The following is a 24005-nucleotide window of genomic DNA, read 5'->3' on the forward strand; positions in this document are numbered from 1 at the left end:
TATTGTTTGGCTGTTCATCACTGCACTTCAAGATACTCCAAGAGAGAACTGCTTCAGCGAAGTCTTTGAGGCTCTGGGCTCTGGCTGCTTTTCCGGGTTTCCATCAGCAACCTTGGTAGGGTTGCTGGTCTGCTGAAATCCTACCAACTACACCAGGGGAATTGCTCCCAGGAACTTAACTCAACAAGGTCTACTTCTCCTGTCCCCCTAAATCTCCTATAGAGGATAGGTGGGTTGGAAGGGAGGTATAAGCATTTAAGGAACCCCAAATAAAGTAGGTTTGGAAAAGTTGGAGCCCACAGGCAAAAGAGGGAGAGAGGATGGGAACGGAAAGATACAAGTGAGGGGATAACAATCGGGTTGTAATCTGAATAAATTATAATAAAATAAATAAATTCTTAGTTTAAAAGAAAGAAAGAAAGAAAGAAAGAAAGAAAGAAAGAAAGGTAACCTAGCCTACCAGTGGTAGAAAAAAATATATTTGGAAGAGAAACAAGGTATATAACCAGTATCTTTCCCAGACATGCCAGTGGGGTCATCTTGTACAGCCCAGAGGGACTCAGGTTGAATGTAGCTTTGTGAGCAATTCCAGGGAAGACTGACTGCCTGAAGTTCAACTGCTCAGGTGACCTGCAAAACCATGGGAGACTATAGATCACCCCTGCCTTGACAAGTATTACTGAATTAGACATCCTAAGCACCTGTTTCTTCCTCGTCAAATAGGAACAAAGTTATTTGTTAAATACATGGCTGTTAGTGAGGACGAATTAATATAAACTACGTTAAGCTGGATACACAGGTGATTGTGTGTCAGGCACACTGTTAGAGCCAAATAAGGGTTGCTGTTATGTGAGCCCTTAGAGCTAAGGTTCCCTGTTGGTTTTAATTTCCCATGCTAAATCTTCCTTACTCTGGCATTCCCTTGTTGGAGACAGCTTCCTGGCAGTGTTTTATGTTGCCTTCCTTCTAATCACCTTCCTTTGTCTGGCCCCCCAATTTTGTTAATACCTCTCCTAAAAATAGTACAATAGACGGCACCAGATCGTTGTCAGGTAAAGCAGTAATTTACCCTTTAAAAACGCAGGCATCTCTCTTACATGCAGTTTGATGCTGATTCCAATTCTGCCTGCTGCAACTTGAACAGCTGTGGAATCAGGCCTCCTCCTCTGAACTTATGCAGAGTTTTTGTTTTTGTTTTTAACTTAAATGTAGCACTGCATATTTAATATGTAGGAACTTCTGCTCATTGATTTTTGCTATCTTTACTTGATTCTTCTAGTTAGATGGTTATAACTTTCACGTCTTCTTCATTAAAAATGTCCATTTGCCTTCTTTCCCTGCTTTTCCTTTTTTGTTCAGCCAGCCTCCTAACTACTGGGTGTGACGCTATGTCCCGGATTTCTCGACTACAAGATCTGGAGGAACACACTGAGATAGATGTACTGGTCTCCTTGACCCGTGGCAGAATCCATCGGTTTATAAGCTCGGTAGTGCGCAGGCGCAGCGGGAGGGAAAGACCCAGGCCCGCCTCCCGGGTATGCGGCTGCGCACTGGGTCGCCGCCATCCCGGAAGCGCTGTGCGGAGCTCGCGCCACGTCTCTCCAGGGGCCCCTCCCAGCTCCCTGCTATCTCTGTGTGGGAACTGCTGCTCGGAGGACCAGGCCAGAGCATCATGGGCAACGAGGCTCCTCGCGCTTCATCCTTCCAGATGCTGCTCCTGTTGCTTCTGCTCCTGCTCCGGGCCGAGCGACTGCGGGGCGCTGAGCTTACCTTCGAGCTGCCGGACAATGCCAAACAGTGCTTCCACGAAGAGGTGGAGCAGGGCGTGAAGTTCTCCCTGGATTACCAGGTGCGGCCCTAGCCGCGCGTCTCACTCAGGCTTTGGCGCCACTATCCGGAGAGGCCAAGATGAGCCACCAGAGGCTGCTGGGGGTCGGGTGGGGAGCGGGGGATAACCCTAGACCGGTGGACTTCTCCCTGAAATTGATACGTTTGTATCAGCCAGTGCCCACCAGAAGTGGGCCAGGGTGGTTGGGGAGTTAGGCAGGCTACAGGTGCGCGCCTAAGGTGGGGAGGCCTGCCCACCCCCTGCAGCCCCACCCACCCGTGTTCTGCAGAATTGACCAGGTACCTAGCCACAATGAACGTCGTCAGTATTAATTAGCTGGACACAGGCTGGCAGTCTGCCTCAGCTGTCTCTTGGGCTGCGTATTTTTGCAGGTGCTGAAGCCAAGTCCAGTCAGCATCATTTACATTTGGAGTTGGGGTGAGCTAGCAGTTAAGAGGCTTTTGGAAAGGAGGGTTCACACAAGGGAACTCACCCTTCCTCCCACCATGGTGTGGCTACCTGGCTTGCCTTTTTTTTTTTTTTTTTTTTTAAACCATATGGCTCAGTGAAGTCAGGTCCTGCACTTTTGCCTCTATGGACAGATCTCATAGCTAACAGTTGCTTTTGGTAATGAATGGCTCCGTCCCCTTGGGTTAACGAGCAGGTCTAGGGTCGGAGGAATGTGTGACCACGTTAAAGCAAGGCTTCTAGAAATGAGGTGACACAGGCAGTCCAATTGGTGCACATTGAACAGCCCTTTTGCGGTAGAAGCTCTGAGGGATTGCTTCTGCTTGGAGACAACGTCATGTAAGGTGGAGTCAAAGATGAGACCTTTCTCACATCTGTGGCCAACAAGCAAACTGTGTATGTTCCTGCCTTGGCACAGGCAGCCGAAGAACAAGAAGAGCGTTCTTAGTGATGTGGCCAGTGAGGCTCCAGAAGCCATGGGGGTAGGCATTCCTCATCAGTGAGGGAGGGGATCTATAATCGCCAAGGAGACACACCTCTGGCCATATCTGTGAGGGGGTTTCAAAATTAGACAGGAGTGGGAAGAGCCACCTTAAGTGTGGGTACCACCCCCTCCCCCCTCCCCCCTCCATTCCTTGGGCTGGGGTCCCAAGCTGAATTAAAAAGGAGAAATCCTGCAGGACATCAGTATCCATCTCTCTCCCCTTCCTGGCTCTGGATGCCATGTGACCAGCTGCCTCGTGCCTTCTCTGTGATGAACTGTGCCCTCAAGTTAGTGAGCCAGAACAAACCTCTCTCTCTCCCTGAATGGCTTCTGTCATGTGAGTACAGTGACCACTGCGTCTTATTTAACTGCTCAAGCTCAGCAGAATGGGAAGTGTCGTGGCCTTTGTGTTGGACAGTGATGAGGATTAAACAATAGGATACTTAGAGTGGACACTGTTTACGGTCAGCATTTCAAGGCATTGGTTGCCCCCAGTAACAGCACACTTTTTTTTTTTTTGGTTGTCAGGTTATCACCGGAGGCCACTACGATGTGGACTGCTATGTGGAGGACCCCTCGGGGAATGTCATCTACAGGGAGACCAAGAAGCAGTATGACAGCTTCACGTACAGGACGGAGGCCAAGGGCGTTTACCGGTTCTGCTTCAGCAATGAGTTTTCCACCTTCTCTCACAAGACCGTCTACTTTGACTTCCAAGTGGGTGACGAGCCCCCCATTCTCCCAGACATGGGGAATAGGGTCACAGCTCTCACCCAGGTGAGTGGACAGGGCAGGCCTAATGGGTCGGGTCCCTCCTGCTCTCAGCGTGTTCCTGCTTTTCTGTCCCTGTCTTAGCTTACATCTACCTGTAAAAGACTCCATCCCCCTCCTGGTCTCCTGGTTTCAGCCAGAGCCCTCTCATCCCTGAGGTTTTTCCCTCTCCACCCTTCCATCTGCCTTTCTCTGGCCCAACACCTCTTTCAGAATGATGCCACGTACCTGTCAGCTGCATGGTATGCTCAGACGGTGAACACCCAAGGCCTGCCTCAGGAGTGTGCTGATGAGGGTAGCACATGCTGCCATAACCAAACCCACCTGTCAGTCAGTGCCTAGCACACTGGGGAATCTCTTCTCAGCACGGTCTGGAAAAGGCTGTGTGGTGACTTAGGAATCCATGCTCTTTCTTTTCTTTTCTTTTCTTTTTTTTTTTCCTCCTGAACATGTGGCCTTGTCCATGCTAAGCACGCGTTCTATTACAGAGCTGTGTCTTGAGCCCCAAGGCTCGCTCTCACTGTCCTTCCTTCGGGGTTCAGACCTCTATGCCTCTGGATACCGAAAGAAGGCGAAAGGCGCAGCTGCCCCTTCAAACCTTGGCCCGTAGTCAACACACACCACCACTTCCACTCATGTCTCTTCGGTGAGCACCTGTGTAGCAAGTCAGGGTGAGAGGCTGGCTACCAAGTACAGTCTCTGAACAACAGATCCCACTGTGGCAGAGGAATCAAGGCATTTTTTGGAGGATGGGAGTTTTCATTGAGCCCCATGGCTCTCAAGATTATTGACTAACCCCAGTCTCCAACCTGAGTTCTCTCTCTCTCTCTCTCTCTCTCTCTTTCTCTCTCTCTCTCTCTCTCCCTCTCCCTCTCCCTCCCTCTCCCTCTCCCTCTCCCTCTCCCTCTCCCTCTCCCTCTCCCTCTCCCTCTCTCTCTCTCTCTCTCTCTCTCTCTCTCTCTCCTTCTCTCCCTATTTCAGCTCCTCCTTCCTTCTACACCTAGGCTGGGTTTCCCAAGGGCCAGGAATCTGGTATCTACCTACTTTTATATTCTTAATACCTCAGTGTCGGAGGCCTTGTACCCAAGGGAACTCACCAAATGTTTGTCTTGTGACTGATCGCCATGGCCCGGGGAACCTGTAAGACAGGAATAACCATCTATGCCATACTAACTCATTCCAGGACCAAAGCCAGAAAGTCTCAGTTCTCGAAGGAGGCCAACCTTTTCCTCGGCTTGCTCTCTGAGGCGACCATATGTTCTGTTTCTCTGCGGCTCATGCCCAGTCTTTCCCCATCTCTGGCCCGTCAGGGGATAGAGATGCACTGGGCAGCACTGAGATGTACTGTGTACCTGAGGCTTTTTAAGTAAAAGTTAGAATATCCAGCCAAAGGGATGGGTTGTTCTGTTGGTCACTGATGAAACCGTGGAAGTTTAGGAATCCCTCTTGCACCAGTGGGAGAAAGAGAGAGAAGGTTACTGAGTTAGGGCACTGGACAAAGCCTTTCCCAGAGCTTCGGTTCGAATGTGATCCTGTCACAGGGACGAGGGCAGGTGGAATTTGTCAAGTTCCTCTTTCACCAGCCCGTTTTTATCATATGGGTCCTCTTTTAGCCAGTGTCTGTTTTCCCACATCCCCTGAAGCAAGCTAGGGTATTACCTAACTGACAGTCTGTGGTAAGAAGCTGAAGAGCTTTGTGGTAGACTAACAGCGTTGGGAGACCCCAGTGCATGGGGGAGGTAGCGTGCATTTATAGGTGAGTGTGTGTCACTGTTGGTGATAAATTGGTTTGATGAGGGCTTATGCCTTATGTCCTAATCATGTGCTATGTTGGGATATGTTCTCCCCCACCCCTGGGGTTTGCGTGCTGGGATGCTTGGTCTCCACTTAGCAGTATGGAGCGGTGGTGGACGCGTGCTAAAGTGTGTGGCTAGGGCCGAGGCTTGGAGGAATTCCCAGCCAGTAGATCCAATGACCACCAGGTCTCCAAGTGTGCTGGGACAGAAGTGACCTTGGAGAACGGATTTCTAACTTAGAGAACTAAATGAGCCCTTCCCTGCTGCTTAAAAGACAAAGTACCTGTGGATTTATATAAATGGAAGCATGTGTGTGTGTGTTTGCACATATTTACATGTGTACATACATATATGCACATACACAGCCTATGACTGTGAACACACATCACACACGGGTGTGTCTTTATCCATTTTTTTCCCCTTCTAATGATCTCCTTTATTACTGAGTTCTCTGGCTTTAGCGGCCTAAAGTTACCCCAAGCCCACTCCTGTCCAGCACAGGGGCCTTTTTAATGCAGGTCTTCATCTTCTTCTGCCAGTGCTGATCAGCTGTGGGGCACTCTGGAAGTAGAAAGCGAGGAGCAGCAAGTCCATGCATGCTGCCATGGTTTCCGTGAACCAAGAGCCCTCTTCTGGTAGTTGACAACAATGGAGGTGCCCTTTGCAATCACTTCCTTTTTTGTTGTGTATAATTTGTTATTAGTGTTATATGGTTTTTTTTGTATAAAAACATTTTTCAGTTTATTCTTCCTCTTTTTTCCTTGCTTAAACTAGCATACTACATAACTCTTTATCTCTTTATTTGATTTTTTTTTCCTTTTTCTAACTGGCTGTCATAGAACACTCTTCAACCCTTTTTCTAATGTACTTCATTCTGAGACTGCACCATAGTTTATCCTATTACACTGCATCCAGCAGAGCTCCAGGGACTCGGAAAGACAAGTTGGGATCTGCTGGTCTGGGCTCTCTGATGGAGAAGGCTCAGGACCCTGGAAGTTCAGTGTGTTTGTTATATAGAGTTGAGCAGGGAGGTGGGGTTATTAGTCAGATAAACAAGGAGGCAGAGTTGTTACATTCCGCTGAACAAGGAGGCAGATTTTAGTTCATCTTGATAGGAGCAGTCTCTGCAAGGCACAAACTATAGGTTGTAAAGATCTGGGGGAGAAAGCTACAGTGGACATTTTCTGCATAGACTGCCAACATTTGCACTAGGAGCATGAGCGAAGGCTTTGCTAATTTCTCATGGGTCTAACACAGTGGTTCTCAGCCTTCTTAACACTGTGGCCCTTTAATACAGTTCTCACGGTTAGGGCAACCCCCATGAAAATTATTTTCATTGCTACTTCATAGCTGCAATTTTGTCACTGTTATGAATCATAATGTAAATACCTGATATTTCCAATAGTCTTAGGCAACCCCTGTTAAAGAGCTGTATGACCACCAAAGGGGTCATGACCTATAGGTTGAGAACCACTGGCCTGAGGCATTGGAGTCCTTGACATGGCCGTGCCCATGTCAACAGAGCACACTCACTCAGGATGTTATTCACTCATGGCTTCCTCCACTATGCCATTAACATTAGCCAATTCTATTTTGCATTTTTTTTCCTGGTTTTTCGAGACAGGGTCTCTCTGTGTAGCCTTGGCTGTCCTAGACTCACTTTGTAGACCAGGCTGGCCTCGAACCCTCAGCGATCCGCCTACCTCTGCCTCCCAAGTGCTGGGATTAAAGGCATGTGCCACCACGCCTAGCTGCATTTCTATTTTAAAAGATGTATTATTTTACTTTATGTGTATGAATGTTTTGCTGTATGTACTGCTGTGTATCATGTGCATGCAGTGCCCAAGGAGGTCAGAAGAGAGCATGACACCCTCTGGAACTGGAGTTACAGACAGTTGTGAACTGACTGCCATGCGGGTACTGAGAATCAAACCGTGGTTCTCTGAAAGAGCAGCCAGCGCCTTTAACCATAGGCTTCTCTATGAGCCATTTGTCCAGCCCTATTATCACTGTTTTTGTGAGCCAATGGATTTAGCTAGTTAAGATGACTAATAATTGTCCTTAGGAGCATGGGTAAAAAGGTTGTCTTACCTGAACATGAATAACTTACCAATTGCTGTTCCTCTTCCAGTAACAGTTAGCTGCCCATGGCTCTTCAGTTAGAGGCTGGGCCTCTATGATTGAGTGTTGACAGGCCCAATCTTGTGCAGGTAACCACAGCTTCTGGACTGAGGGCTCAGCTGCTCAGCAGGCCTGGCGCAGTGCTTGTCCGTTGCTGCAGACATGGTGGCTGAATGCCATACCTGTCGCTCACCTCACAGCGCTAAGTGCTGAGAGTCTGAGCAGGCTTAGCGGGCTTCTGCTCGTAGTCTCACAGAGCTAAGATGGAGCTGTTGGTCAGGTTGTGAGTGTAGCTAGAAGAGGAAGCATCTGCGCTCTTGTTAGCAGGTTGTTGGTCAGATGCCCTTCTATACAGGTAGATGGCTAAGGACCCTGTCCATTGCCAACCATTATGCTGTCAGTGCCTTGAAACAGCGCGCCGATTCTTGTAGGGGTTTTCTTCTTTCTTCCAGCCAGGAAGAGTCTCTGCTGTAAGGGCTTGCGTGAGTAGATCGGGCTGCAGGATCATCTTCCTCTCTGTCTTAAGGTCGGCTGTTCCGAGTGACAGTGTAACCACAGGAATGGTGGCTTTTGGTGTCTTAAATTCCTGGGTAGGGAGCAAGGCCTGGTGGTGGTGGTGTTCCAGATCTTTGCAGAGATGTGCCTACAGCATAGACTATTTTAGCAGTCATTAAAAATAAATTGAGAAGTGGTGTGTGTTTTATGTGAGCAACTGTGTGTGTGTGGTTGTTTGCACATGAAACTGTAGGCATCAGTTAATACAGTAGAGTAAGCAGTGAGTCCAAAGTCCCGCATTCTTGTGTCTAGTTCACACTGCTTGTTAATTACCTTGTGTGCCTTGGGGAGTTCATATAGCCTCTGAGCTCAATTTCCTCATCAGTGAGGAGAGGTAAGCTCCCCCGATCTGGCTGTCCTTAACTGAGGGTGGTGATGGTGTCTGTCAGGGCATTGAGAGGATTAAATAAGAGACACAGGGTAGGGCTTGCACACATAGGCTGATTCCGTCACTTTTTAAATGTGTGTGATCCTCTCTGAGCTCCCTCCAGGTTATCTGTAGAATTATGAAACCATATAATGTGCTTAACACAGACCCCTTACGGGTATCAGTCGATCATGCCTAGGATTCTGCCACAAACCTTGGCTGCTGGATCCCAAGCTACCTGACTCAGGGTTAACAACTGACCACTTTTCTCTTCCTGCCTAGATGGAATCTGCCTGTGTAACTATCCACGAGGCCCTGAAGACCGTGATCGACTCTCAGACACATTATCGCCTGCGAGAGGCCCAGGACCGAGCCCGAGCCGAAGACCTTAATAGTCGAGTGTCTTACTGGTCTGTGGGCGAGACCATCGCCCTGTTTGTGGTCAGCTTCAGCCAGGTGCTACTGCTGAAAAGCTTCTTTACAGAAAAACGACCCACCAACAGAGCGGTCCACTCCTAGCCATGCAGTCCCATGCCACAGCCCCTCACACCCCTAGGGCCTCTGGTTCCTGTAGGCATGGGGGTGTGACACAGGGCGAGGGAAAGCTGCAGGAAGAACAGAGGCCACACTTTGTTGTTTGTGCACATATCTGATTCTTGCACTCCGGCCACTGAGACTCACAGAGCCCAGGAATCTGTTTGGAGAGAGAGAGAGAGAGAGAGAGAGAGAGAGAGAGAGAGAGAGAGTGTGTGTGTGTGTGTGTGTAACATTGAGCAAGAATGTTTATGGGTCAGCCTAGGGATTGGCCACTATGGGACGGCAGTGATCCAGTATCCAGTCTGTTGGAGAACTCCAAGTACCTGGGCAGCTTAGAGTTCTGCCACTGCTCCATGACACATTGGTCATTAGGTTGTTGTATAGGAAGGGGAGAAAGGAACTCTGAGTTCTTGCCTTCCTGTCATGGGCTGCTCTGTACCTGAAGAAGGCAGATCTAACCTGGAAACAGTAGGGTCAGCCACTCAACCATGGCCCAAATGGAGAATGAGTGCTCTTGGTGATCTGTGTCTCCTGGAGGCAGAACCGTGCTAATAAAAACCAAGTTTGAGCGCTCTGCAGGGGTGTGCCTCTATTTCTTTGCCTCAAAAGGATCTTCTAACTTAGTATAGAGCACGGCTGTATATGTAACCAGTGTGATAGATTGAGTGGGTGGCTGTGTACAGTAGGGGGTAGAGATATGGAGAGGAGTCAGTGAACTGTGCCCCTCCCAAGGGACTGGCAGCAGGAAGACCCCTCCCATTCCTGTCACTCACCAGGCTGTGCTAAGGCTGTGTATAAATGGTTTCTTTTTGTGACAATAACTGAACCCTGTCTGCATGACCTGCTTTCTCATTTCCTGTCCATCAGATGTCATCTCTCAATTAGGGTGGCATCATATGTGTTGTCCTAATTCCCTTCCGTTAGAAGTGATTAATGTCTACTGTGGAGAATGGTGGGTCTGGAAGGAAGATAGGCTGGTCCATCTAACAGAAAGCTAGCGAGGAATCTGGAAACCCAAGCTGACAGTAGCACATTGTGGGAAAGAGGGGCAACGCAATCCTTTGAGAAAACAGCTTGGAAACCTTATTACTTAGCTTGATTGAAAAGAAAATGTGTTTCCTGTGTGCTTTTGATGGTATTTCTTTTGTCTCTTATTTTGAATTGAAGAACTGTGTACACCTAAAAGACTGTTTTATAAACTATAGGGCAGCGTGAGAGATAGTAAACTTTCATGTGCTTGCCTCTCAGATTAACAGCATACCTGGGCTGCTACTTTTGTTTTTGTTTTTGTTTTTTGTTTTTGTTTTTTTATGAGACAGTTCTTGCTCTGTAGGCTGGTTAGCCTGCCCCTCTCAATCCTGAGTGTTGTGTTAAGCGGTGTGCACCACATCTAGCTTTAACCTGTACTTCTTAGATGTCCCCCTAGCTGCACGACCGCTGCCAGCCCCAGCTTCTGTGGGAACTGCCAACCTGAACATACTGCTCTTCTGTCACTCAGGCGTCTCGGGAGCCCACACCATTGCTGTAATGCAACTTCTCATGTCATTCTTCACTGAGAGGGGGGGTGGGATGGGGGAGGGAGAGGGAGAGGATGTCCTCTTAACTTTTAGAAAACAAAATTCGTCTCTAAAACTTTTCATAATGAACACAGGGCTCTGAAAGACACAGTTTAAGCATTAACTTGTCAATAGTCACGACGATTTGGATGCATCAAAAAGCATGGAAGTGACTTGAGATCATCCACCATCCAGTGCCTGCACAGATTTTCCAGCTCTCCAGGTCCCATTCATCTCTCCCACACACCACACAGCTCCTGTGCCTGAAGTTGTTGTATACAAACAAAACAAAACAAAACAAGACTAGAATTGCTAGCGCCCTGTGCTTTATTAATATAACCTCACATAAGTGTCAAGGACACAGACAAGGAGACACTGCCCCCTTCATTCAGTTTTAGAGATAATGTTTGCAATGAAGCTTACAGCTTGCTTATTGCTGGCCAAATATTTTTGATCAGTTATACACTAGTAACAAGTCTAATAATTACCCTGTCCCAAAGGAAACAATTTTTAACCTGCTGAGTTTTACAGTTCTCCAGCCCATGAAGGAAAACTTAAAACAAAAGACCTTTAAACAGAGAAATCTAATAGGATACTGCAACTAAGAATTTCAAGCACAGGAGCTGTGTGGTGTGTGGGAGAGATGAATGGGACCCGGAGAGCTGGGAAAAATCAGTGCAGGCACTGGATGGTGGCTCTCAAGCCACTTCCATGCTTGTTGATGCATCCAAATAGTCATGACTGTTGACAAGTTAATGCTTAAACTGTCTTTCAGAGCCCTGTGTTCGTTATGAAAAGTTTTAGATACAGATTTTAAAACGTGGGAGCCGCCCATTTCACATGTTAGAAGAGGCCTTTTGATGCTGTATCGGAGTAGGAACTACTCAGTTGCTTTGGCACCCTTTGGGATTTGAGCCCAGGCTTACCATGCATCATTGAGCCATCACGGACAAGGTGGTGAGCGGCTTGCTCTGAGCAGCCCTTACTGGTGAAGTGGACATCAGGGAGTGTTCTAACTGGACGGGGGTTGGGCCATGAGCATTGCTGTTGAGCAGAATTCACTCTCTTACAGCAAAATGTATGTGAGTATAAGCCTGGATGCTGCTGTCAGGTGGGTCTTAAAGGCACATCTGTTCTCAGTGTCCCAGGTGGCTGAGAATCCCATGGGAAGAGGAAGACGGCTTCTGACTTCCTGTGAGGGTTAGTATTCTCAAAGCCAAGAGAGGCTTTTAAAAACCGAAGGCTGGCTACATAGACAGTAGAAGGTTGGCACGTTCAGGAACTTGTTTCTAAGCCTCACAGAGGAAGGAGAAGAAATAGAAGGGGAGAGGGGAAGGCAGTAAAGAGGAAGGCAGAGAGATCCAGTGAAACAGGGTGTGCTTCATACCACAGGTTTCCAAATCAAGTGGAGCTTCGGCAGGGACATCTCTAAAGCCATGAATTTGGACAGTCTGAGACTGTCCCTAAGACCGAGAGTTGGCCTAGGGCACTGATTCTGGCTGCCCTGGGGCACAGCCCTGTGCCAGTCACACTACAGCAGTGTGGTATGAAAAAGCTTGGATATTTGAGGCTCATGGCTGTCAATTCGAGGTGTCATTGCTGTCAGACCTCCTCCACAGGACCATCCTGAGTAGACATTTTTCTTTCTTTCTATTTATTTATTTATTATTTTTTATTGAAAAATAAAATCATTCATATTACATCTCAATTGCTATCCCATCCTGTGCATCCTCCCATCCCGTGCATCCTCCCATTCCTCCCTCCCTCCCGCTTTCACCCCATTCCCCTTCCCTATGACTGTGACTGAGGGGGACCTCCTCCCCTTGAATATGATGCCAGGGTATCAAGTTTCTTCTTGGTAGTCTGCTATCCTTCCTCCGAGTGCCATCAGAAAACACATTTTTCTAAACGGTAAAATCAAGAGCCTCCTGCCAGGTGTCAAGTTAATATATACTAAAGCGTTTATTGTGCTCCTGAATCAGTGGGGAATCTGGTCTCATAATGGTTCAAAAGAGAACACCAAGAACAGACATTCAGACAAAGCTATGAAGTAGGTCAAAGACCCTGAGGTGGAGAAAGCAGCCAGCCGACTTTCCTACTCAGCTCACGTCCCAGAAAGAAAAAGCCAAAAAGCCAAAAGCCCAAAAAGCTAAAAGCCCAAGGCCAAAAGCTTGCTGGCTCAGCTGAGGGCAGAGGAGGAAAAAGCATGCTAGCTCACCTGATAGCCCAGGAGGAATAAGCCAAAATCTAAAAAGCCAAAAAGCTGAAGAGCCCTTCTCCATGCTGTCTTAAATACCTTTTTCTCAAAGTCTCTCCTATCTACTTAATCTCTGCCAGCTGGTTTCTTGCTCTTGCCTCTTGACCTAGAGTTAACTTTATTAAATCCTGTATGCAGAAAGCTCTTGGATTAAAGGTGTTAGGGCTGAATCACACCATGATCACCTATTTACAGTTAAAAAAAAATTCTTGGATTAAAGGTGTTTGTTAGGGCTGCACCACACCAAATAAGAAACAGGTTTTTACAGTTCACAATCTCGGGGTTCACAATGGGATCAAATATCCTGCAGGATTCATCTAGCAAGTGGTAGAACCAGATGCAGAGACCCCCAGCCAAACATTAGACAGAGCTTGGGGGAACCTCATAGAAGAGGGAGATGAAGGATTGATTATAGGGGCTAGCGGGAGTAAGGACAGAATTTATTAGCTGGGGTTCATAGGGGCTCAAAGACTGATGTGACAATTATGGGACCTGTATGGGTCTGACCTAGGTTCTCTGAATATATGTTATGGTTTGGTATCTTGGTGTTCTTGTGGGACTCCTAACAGTGGGAGTGGGGGCTGTCTCTGACTCTTTTGCCTACTTTTGGGACCCTTTTCCTCCTACTGGGTTGCCTCATCCAGCTTTGAATGAGAGGGTCTGTGCTTAGTCTTTGGTTGATATCCCTGGGAGGTCTGCTCTTTTCTAAAGGGACATGGAAGAAGAATGGATCTGAGGAAGAGGGGAGGTGAGTGGGTGGGGGACTAGGAGGAGAGGAGGGAGAGAAAACTGCAGTTGGAATGTAATATATGAGAGAAGGATAAATAAAGAAATAAGCAACCCCCTACAGGCATGTTGAAAATAAGAAGATGAAAAGACTTCAGAAAATATCAACCAAGCAAAAAGAGAAGAAATGATTGTGAACATATAACAGAACTCAAAGCAAATCATCACAGTAGGGTGCAGTATTACATGTTGTGTCACAGGCGCTCATGAAAGGAATGATAGGCCAATGGATGCAACGGAGAAACAGTACAACACACAAGGAGCCACACAAGAGGAGGTGGTGGTGATGCAGTGACTCATACCTGAAAACTGAGATTCCAGTCAGAGCTGTAGACATGAGGCATCGTGTGTGTGTGTACAGGGAGCAGGTAACAGCTCAACTTGAATGAAGCAGGTGAGTTGGAAATGAGGATGGGGGAACACTGGGGCACATTTGAGACTTACTTTCCCCGCTCTAAGACATTTTAAAATTTGTTTTGGGCCAACAAGATGGCTCAGCAGGCAAAGGGCTTGGTGCCAAGGAGAATGTCCTGAGTTTGGTCCATGGAACAGACTCCCACAAATTGTTTACTCATCTCCACATATGTGCCCTAGACACATGTGCTAGCTCCCTCCCACCAACTAAATAAATAAGCAAACGTTTAAAAAGTCAAACAGTTGTGTATTTTCCTGTTCACAGCAACCCTACATTAGTATTCCTACCAATAGTCAAATAGTTTATTGCAATCAACAATTCTAAACAACATGGCCAGTATTGGGGGTGGGATAGGATGGGTTGATGTCTTGAAAAGTCAAACCTGCAGTCTCATTCTCCCTTACCACACTTTGCACTCACTGTGTGAGGCTTAGGGTTACCTGCTCTAGTCTAGAGACCTGGTTGCCATTTTCTACAGACTGTCTCTCTCCTAGAACACAGCTGGGCAAGGCTCTGTGAGGCAGTTTGATCTGAGTTCTGTTGTTGTATTGGAGTCATGTACTATGGAGACTAGTAATTTATTTCTCTTATTCAGCAGCTAGAGAGCACCTGTTGCTCTTGTAGAGACCTGGGCTTAATTCCCAGTACCCACATGGTGGCTCACGACCATCTGCAACTTCAGTTCCAAGGGATCTGATGCCTTCTTCTGACCTCCATGGGTACCAGGCATACACACACTACACAGACATACATGCAGGCAAAACACTCATACACATAAAATGAGAAATCTTCTCATTGTATTGTTTTGTTTTTTATTTTTCTCAAGATTTTAAAAATTAATTTATTTATATTACATCTCAACGGTTATCCCATCCCTTGTATCCTCCCATTCTTGTTTTGTTTTTTAAAAGGAGCCTTTGAATCCCAGTTGTGTAGCAAAAAGAGGCAGACTTCCTTGTAGAAGTTATAGTCAATTTGAAGACACCAAAGGAGAAGCTACTGGTCAGAGGAAGAACAACAAGGAAGCCCAAGGAGACTTCCCAGAATAGAGCAGGAGAGGAGCAGAAATCTGTACCATGAAGGCCATCTGTCCTTCGTGCAGATAACTGCTGTTCCTAAAGTAAACAGAACAAGCTTTAATAAAGGCACAGATGCCAATCCTTGGTTTCTACAGGCACTTTGTACTTTAGGAAACAGTGACACAGAGTGAAGCTGCTGGACTTCAGGAAATGAGGAAGGAATGATCAACAAAAATGAGAAGGGAGTCATCTTCTGAGGAACACTGTGGAAACTCAGTTCTGGGACACTTACTGGGAGAAAACCCTAGAGGGCTTTCTAAGAAAAGCTCAACCTAGTACAGACCTGAAATTGTTTCCTTCAGATTTATTAGACAGTCTCTCCATGTTCCTGGTTGTCTTTGAACTCTATAGGTAGATTAGACTGGCTTTGAACTTACCGTGATCCTCCTGCCTCTTCCTCCTGAGTCCTGGGATTACAGGCATGCACCACCAGGCCAGACCCATAGACCAAAAATCTTGTAGTTGACATGCAAAAGCTATGGGTGTCGACCTAGCATTTGAAGAAATTCAGGGGATAGAACACACATAAAACATTCTTCAATGAACTTCCCCCAGAAAAACTCTATTGAATCAGAGTAGGCCATTTTATGCAAGGTGGAAACATCCTGGAAAAAAAGATATACACCAGTTATGTATTATGACATGTAATTGGAAGTGACACTATCTGGGGAAAAGAAGAAGGCTCGTGCAGGGCAGGGAAGAATGCATAGGGATGAATATGATCTTAGCATATGACATAATTAAATAACAATGTCTGTATGAAACCCATCACCAGGTCAATGACTGTAAGCCAATAAGAGAAGGGCAGATGGTGGGCAAGCAAGCATTTTATCTACTAATTTCCACAGACAACAATGGGAAATATACTAAGAATACATTTTATATATCTTAATAATTTAAATATAGCAAAAAGAGAGAATTAAAGGACAAGGGAAGATCGGAGAAAGTATAAATGATAATCTTATTTTTACTGAGGATTTGGGGTAATAGTAATTTTAATGACTGGGGAAAATCAGAACCAGTCCGTGCTCTATACCAAGCTTAGTTCTCCTGCTTTGCATGCAGCATCTACCCACAAACGCTAATAATGTAGAATCTAAACATTCTTTTTTTTTTTTTAAGAGGAGGAACACAGCACAGTTATTTCAGTCAACCACCTGGGGGCCATGTAGCTAGGAAATGTAAGGTGAGGAAAATACTTACCTATCTTTCTAAAAAGTAAAATTAGCTGCAGCCACTCCTGATGTCATCTGATGAGGGAAGTGTAGGGTGGGTCACTGGAGCTGGGACAGTCAGCTCTGTCCTTTATAAGCCTTGTGCCACTGAGATGGCTACCTTTAAGCCTTGGGTAGGAAACTCCTGTCAGGCAGATGTTAAAAGAATTTGAGAAATAGGGACCCAGTGCTGGGGTCATAGCTCAGTGGGTAGAGTGATTACAAATACTTCATGAACAAGCATGAAGACCCAGTTTGGGACCTTAGAAGGCACATAAAACCAAGGGTCTGTGCACTTAATGTGCCCAGAGCTGGTCAGCTAGCCTAGCTGTCTTGGTGAGCTCCAGGCCAATGAGAGTCACTGTCTCAAAAATAGGTGGATGAGAACTGAGGACTGATCACGAATGCTATCTTCTGAGCTCCACATGTGCACATGTGCACATGCAAGACTCTCTTCTCCCTATGGTCCTACATGGTCTTGTGAAATATATGTATTTTTTCACACAAACACAGCTCAGCTCATGACCAGTGGTCCCGAATAGATAACCATCCAAATATCTCAATCTATGTTGCTTTAAAATTTAATTATATTCTAGTCAGAATCACCGTTGTATCAGGTTTGGGCATCTCACAGCATGGCTTAATTATCATTTCTCCCTCTTGTTTCCTTTATGAAATATTGACCTGCACAAATATGCTTAGAGGGTGGAGAAGTTTAATAATGATCCAGTTTTGACTGTCACATGGGAGCTGTCTGAGAGCTGTGTGAGGACAGGAAAATCACACAGTCTCTCCTTTCTGAGCCTCAGTTTCCTCATTTGTAAGTAAATGTGATATTAAGGGCCGTGCATGATGATGTGCATCGCAGCACAGTGCATGGAACGAAACATTGGGCATGAGCCAAATGCCCATCAGGAGAGGATCGGATAAACAAACTGTAAATGACTTACACGTGGGAATACTTTATTATGGTTGGAAACGAATGGACTGTTTCCCACACAGCTATATGAAGTGGTATTGAAGGCACACTGAAGGATGGAAAAACATTGCAGCGTTCCAGTGTGATACCCCCCATTTCTCACTAAAAGCATGAATAAAACTGTATTCTTAGAAGAAAGATATGCTTATGTGTACATATAAATACACTATAAATACACATTAAAATGATAAAAACACAGACTTTGTATAACGGTATCAAATGGAAACTTGTCCCTGGGATGGAAGATGAGAAGTGGGAGCCGGGAGGACTACAAAGGACACTTCCACTTCGAAGTAGACTGTTACTTTCTTCTTTTAAAGAACTGAGCTATATATGACAAAATATTATCACTTGTCAGTTCTAGGTGGCAGGTATGTGGAGGTTTGTTTTATTCTCTTTTGTATTACTTTGTATGAAAAAAATCTCAAAAGCAAAGTAAACAAAATGGTGAGAGTACTACTTGCTTTGTCTCTTAGAACTGCTGTGGGGCTTTGGAAATAAAATATCTGTGGAAGCTTTTAGCCAAGTAAAACCTCCCGCATAAGTGTTAGTTCTGTAGCTAATCTGATCCATTCACTGTTGCTTCTATTAACTTCTAATATAAAAGTTCACATTGTTTGGCAGCTCCAAATTTGGGGTGGTGTTTGCAGTAGTCATGATGAGAGTGGCAGTGAAGATGGCGGACAGTGGTGATTGAGGAGTTGATGATGACCATAGGAACGGGGGTATTCATAAAAAAATCTTGGTGGTGGTGGCACACACCTTTAATTCCAGTACTCCAGAGGCAGTGGCAGGCAGATCTCTGTGAGTTTGAGGCCAGCTGGGTTTACAGAGTGAGTTCTAGGACAACCAGGGTGACACAGAGAAACCCTGTCTCAAAAAAAAAAATCAAACAAACAAAAAAGGGAAGTAGTCATAATAGTGATGACGATGGTGTCTTGTGTGATGGTGGTGGTGGTGATCATACTGATGATGGTAATGGTGAGATGGGGGCAGTATTAGTGATGATGGTAGTGATATGGAAAAATGAGAGGGTGGTGATGGAGCACTGATTATGATGTCTGTGGTTATGGAAGAAGAGATTGTGGTGATGATGATGATGGTGGCAACAATAGAGACAGTGATGGTGGTGGTGGTGGCGGTGAGGGTGATATGTGTAGTGAGTAGAATTAGACTTCTGATCTATCTCACGGCCATATCATGTAGCATAGAATGTAATAGTTTGGGGGCTGAGTATTTTACTCTAGTAAGACTAAACTTTTCCAAGGCTTAATGACTAGGTATCTCACACTGCTCCTAATAAACACTTTTCAAAACTCTGCCCTTAGGGCTATACTTAGGTTTTTCTGCAAATAACTGGTGAATTTTTAAACATTTTCTTAGAACTGCAACAATATGAGGGATGACCACAAGAGGACAGCAGAGAAACAGCAATAGAGCCCAGCTGTGTCTCGGGGCGATGGGCATACACCATGCTCTCCAGGCAGGCTCTGTGCAGGGAGAAGCATGTCTCTCAAGGGACTCATAATTTGGAAATCCCATGACTATTCGAGGTGTCACAGGGTGCCATAGAATTTAAGAGCTGTTTAGAGCCATCTGTTTGATGTTATCAGCCTTAGCCAGTAGCGTTTTGTGTGTGACTTAATAGGAAACCTTGAGCCAGGACCACCTATATGGGTCCCATATGAATTTCCAAGCCACAAAAAACAACCATGACAATTTTAAAAATCATGTCCTGCTGACCTTGGGAATAATGTATGCTTCAGAAAAACAACAACAACAACGAAACAAACAAACACCATCACCTCTGCATGCAGCAAACAGTCAGTATATGTTAATTTTAGTTGCTGTTCACCCACCCATCACCGGTGTTCTCTCATTAAATGCAATAATTTGTACTCATTCATCTCAATTATAATGTGATTTGTAAGTGATAGCATTCATTCATTCATTTCAATATGCTAGACTGCTGTGTAGAATAACATTAGCAAGAAAAAGAAACCATCTCTTCATATACTCATTGAGTGCTTCCTATAGACGTCTACTCATTATGTATATAGGATGATAAAGGTTCAGTGGGAACAAGGCACAGAAGTTTTCTAGTTTACTGCTGTGTCACAGCCCTAACATACAGTTTGCTTTGTCATGGGGCCCCAAAGGAAAAGAAAATATAAATGATGATTTTTGTTGTTGGTTTTTGAGACAGGGTTTCTCTGTGTAGCCTTGGCCAGCCTGGATTTGCTTTGTAGATGAGGCTAGCCTTGAACTCACAGAGATCCACCTGTCTTTGGCTCTCCCAGTGCTGGGATTAAGGGCATGTGCCACCATGCCCAGCTAAAAGATGATTTTAAACACACAAAATTATCTTTATTTCTAGCTAAGGTGACTCTTAGTGTGGAAAACCCAAAGTAGTTAACTAAAGCCATAATGGAACTAACACAAATACAGTAAGGTGACTGGTTTACACACACACACACACACACACACACACACACACACACACCACACACACACCACACAAACACACACACACATCATACACACATACTGTAACACACACACGTAACACACACACAGACACACATACACACATGAGCGAGCATATATTGCATATATTCACACACCACATACATGCACACAAACAGTAGTTTCCTATAATCCAAAAATGGCTTATGCGAGAAATTTGGGGGAAGAAGATCTAATGCTTCTGGCAACAAAATCATATATATTATTTACCACTAGAGGAAAAATGATGCATTATAACATTTTTTAGTGTGATGAAAATGTATGGAGCAAATGACTTGATTGAGAGCCAAAAAGAAAGTTACAAAACACTAATTTTGGGAATAAATACCAAGACAGACAGACAGACAGACAGACACACACACACACACACACACACACACACACACACACACACATTTTGCACTGATAATAATTCCAAAATTTTACCACCAAACTATCAGTAGAGTTTTATCTGGATGACAGATTGTGTAGGACTTGTAGATTTTGTTTTGGTCCATTGCTCATGTGTATTTTCCACTTTAAAATAAACATATATTATTGCCCAATAAAACAAATTCTGAGGAAGAAAATATACTCTTTAATGAGGTTCCCTCCATTTTGTCTGGCCCCAAATTCAGACATGGCCATTTACCTCTAAACAGCCAATGATTCTACCTTCCCCTGGAACTCTTGTCCGGGAAACAATGAGCTGTACTGGGAAGCTGGAGTCTGCAGTTATAATAAATCCAGAACACTTACTAACCTAGCACCTTGCTTATACAATGGATTGTGGATGAGCTCTCTTCATTCCTTCTATATAGGCTGAAAGAAAAGTATATTATTACAAGGAACGATTTTCCACGAATACCTGGGTTATAGTCTCAGGCATTTCAAGATGAATGGAGACTCGTGGCTTCGATGACTTCACAACAGAAATGTGTGAAAAAATTTCATTTGCCTGATGTGAAGCTCTCAGTATTGTCACCAACTTTTAGAAAACGAAAGTTATGTTTCAGCTGTTCTCTGAGGCCAGTGGGGAAAATGGTCAGGCAGGAATTTGGATGCTTAATTTCTCTCCTGACAGTGACTCCAACTTGGAGAGATCTTGGGGGGATGTTTTGTTACAAAGTGAAAATGCCTCACTTCAGTACTACATAGGCTTTTCTCTAAACTCTGACTGGAGTCCCCACGCAAGGAGCTTGTGAGGAGCAGGCCATGTGGACCGTCTGTGACCGATGTGTGATGAGCAAGGCTTATGCACCTTCCATCGCTTCCATCTGGGTTCAGTTACATCTTGCAGTTCCCTGCAAGAACACCTTGAGAGGGGGAAAAGAAGACAACAGTAAAATGGCTCAAAGAAAGGTGCCTGAGGGAAAGGGTCTTTCTTAGGTAGCTGCAGGACCACTTGTTCTTTCCATCACATGCAAAATAGAATCACTGTGAAGATTTCAGAACTCTTAGCTCAGAATAAAACAGGGCTACTCCCTGTGGAAGCTTCACTGAGCTCTCTACGGTGAATCTATTTTTTGTTTAATCTTCCCCTTCACATCCATTTTGGCTTAACTCTAATTTATTTAGGAGGGAGTAGTGATGCAGGAGAGAGATGACATTGTGTTACCCTTGGAGCTCCGTAGCTGTCACTGAAGAGTTATTTCTTTTTACTGTGGTGAGTTGCGATGGGCATCAGTGGGCTATCAGTAGGCCTTGCTTACCTACTTTACCAATCCATATTTTGGGCATTTACATACCCACATGGTATCGGAAACACAGGAAGTTTTCTTTGAAGTTTTTGTGGATGCCTCATTATTGAGGACTTGAGAAAATGAGCTAGGAAAAACCAGATCATTTAAGTGACATTTCACAGAACGAGTGATCTGGAAGTCAGACTTGATGTCTGAGAGGCCACTTTTACCATGCAGCTCAGCAGTTACGTCACCAAACTGATGAAGAGATCCCGTAGAACCGGTTCAGAGCTTGGAGGTGGTAGGAGTGGGAACGTAGGCTGCCCAATCAGAGGGCGACTTGTAGTGGACGAACTTTGTGACAGGTTAGGGGATGGCCTGATTGATGAGACAGGATTCTGTGCAGAAAAATGTCACACAACTCACCTAAGTGAGTGACACAACCGGACAAATGTTCAGAGTCCTAGAAAAGCAGTTAGCCACCAAAGGCAGAGCTTTAGTTCCAAGTGTGCTGGGCTTTTAAACCAGATAACCCCCATAGCCAGTTATCCAATGTTATTTTGGCCACACTAAGTATTTATGCTTGGCTTGGCAGACAGCTACGATGCCAGACTTGCAGGTGGGAGAAGGAAGCTCTTGGGTTTTCACTCCTTTGTTTGTGCAGGATGCGGGGCTTGGGGCTCAAATGCCAGCAGGTGTGAACCATCCACAAACCCTGCTCAGAGGAGCCAGCCTCAACCCTCCCCTCTGTGGCACGCCCTCCCCTTCCCTCTCTGAACCTTCTCCATCTGTGGCTTCCTGAGTAGCATATGTTGCCCACAGTTGCAGCTAGTTTTTAATGGATTAAGTGATGATGTTTAAAAAAAATTTTTGAAATGAGAGGCTTAATTTTAGACGTCTGGGCTTCAGTAAACATCATTATTACAAGTTGGGTGTCAGAGACGTCAGGGAAATAACTGGTCCCATCCAGCATCTTTTCATTAGCAGGAGGAAATGGCTGTCATGGAGGATTCTGATGAGCTATTTTCTGCATGGCTTGGGCAGCCACGTATACAAAAGTAGACAGCCTTTGCACCCAGGATTGATCCAGAACCATGTGATTTTTTTTTTCTGCAACGATGGAACAATTGACCAGGATTTTGTTAGACGGAAGAGGAAATGGAATGGTCTTTGAAGTGACTAAAGAGTTTCCCAGGCATCTGTGTTAATAGAGTTCTCTAACGAAGCAAAAAATAAATAAATAAAATTGTTAACAAAGGAATTACTAGACCCACTGACAGGTCTCGTCCAGGTAGTTTAACCTGGATTAATGGCTAACAGTCTAACAGTCTAATGGCTGTCCCATGACAGAAAGACTGAGAATCCAGTAGTTGCTCAGTCCTGTCGTCTGGATGTCTCAGAAGTCCCAGTTTAGTGCTGGAGTCTAACGCAGGGGTGAGAGGGTTTTCCTGGTCTCTTTAGTACCACCTCCCCAGAGTTAGGAACCGTTGGCATGAAATAAGTGCTTCCTTCTTCCCTGTCCTTTGATGTGGGCTGCCACTAGAAGATGTGGCCCAGATTTTGGATAGATCTTTCCGCCTCAAATAATCTGATTACTAAAATGCCTAGCATCCCTGGTTTCAGTTGATTCCAGATGTAGCGAAGTTGGCAACCAAGATTAGCCCTCATACCACTCAAGATAAATCCCCTTTATCTGTTTAACGAAGGGGTGAAAGGTGTTTGTCTGGTATCGTTAGTACCACATCCGTGGAGTTTAGAATTGTTGGCAAGAAGTAGGTGCTCAATGTTTTGTAACAGATATGTGAAGGAACAAGTACAAATGGCATATGTTTATTTAGTAAATAGATTCAGGTTGTGGGCCAGTGAGATGGTTCAGTGGTTAAGTGCTTGCTGCCAAGCCTTGAACTTGAGTTCTAGCCCTGAGATCTACATGACAGAAAGAGAGAAGTGACACCAAGAATTGTCCTCTAACTACCACAAAAATACCATAGCACGTGTGCATATACATGGTCACACATGCGTGTATGTGCATGCACACAAACACACACACACACAGACACACACACACACACAGAGCAAATATAACAGTGATAATCAGGTTGTGATGGTGAACCAATAGTCAAAGTTAACTAACAAGTGAACCAATAGTCAAAGTTAATGGAAAAATAAACACCTAGCAAATAACTCTCTGCTACTGTTTCTGATGGTGGTGAATGCCATGATAGAAAATGCGAAACTCCATGTAAAGGGCTGGAGAGTGGGGGAGGTGCAAAGGCCTTTCCTGAGAAGACCAGGGGAAGCTATTCCAAACCCGAGTTTAACGTGCTCATTCATTTTTGTTTGTTTCTTTTGGAATTAAATTTTTTCTATTAATCCCTTGTGAGTTTTATATAACATATTCTGATGACGTTCACTCCCATGCCTCCCCCTAACTCTTCCCAGGCCCATATTTACCTCCTTACCCTCCTCATTTGTGAATTTAATCTACCAGACTCAGCAATGCGTGAAGACCCGTGTGGAGATGTTCACTGCAGTGTTATTATGGTTTCCCAAACAGCAACTTAACACCCAGGAACAAGTTCAATAAGGTATGAGAAATGCTAGA

General features: G+C 45.1%; 1 protein-coding gene across 1 annotated transcript; it reads left to right on the plus strand.

Moving 5' to 3' along the window:
- The first annotated feature begins 1535 nt into the window (after positions 1 to 1535).
- Positions 1536 to 9501, plus strand: TMED3 (transmembrane p24 trafficking protein 3). The gene is made up of 3 exons (XM_084753432.1): positions 1536 to 1849; positions 3309 to 3557; positions 8673 to 9501. Exons 1-3 carry the CDS (start codon positions 1538 to 1540, stop codon positions 8907 to 8909), a joined length of 798 nt encoding a protein of 265 aa, XP_084609558.1. The 5' UTR covers positions 1536 to 1537; the 3' UTR covers positions 8910 to 9501.
- The last annotated feature ends 14504 nt before the right edge of the window (positions 9502 to 24005 follow it).

Source organism: Acomys minous (genome assembly GCF_964271855.1).
Source record: "Acomys minous genome assembly, chromosome: 13".
In the NCBI taxonomy this organism is placed as follows: domain Eukaryota; kingdom Metazoa; phylum Chordata; class Mammalia; order Rodentia; family Muridae; genus Acomys; species Acomys minous.

What these genes read in the sequence shown, in the direction of transcription:
- TMED3 (XM_084753432.1), top strand. Translation starts at nt 1,538, where the DNA reads ATGCGGCTGCGCACTGGGTCGCCGCCATCCCGGAAGCGCTGTGCGGAG. An exon ending in AGTTCTCCCTGGATTACCAG is followed by an intron (nt 1,850 to 3,308) that starts GTGCGGCCCTAG and finishes TTTGGTTGTCAG; the next exon opens with GTTATCACCGGAGGCCACTA. An exon ending in GGGTCACAGCTCTCACCCAG is followed by an intron (nt 3,558 to 8,672) that starts GTGAGTGGACAG and finishes CTTCCTGCCTAG; the next exon opens with ATGGAATCTGCCTGTGTAAC.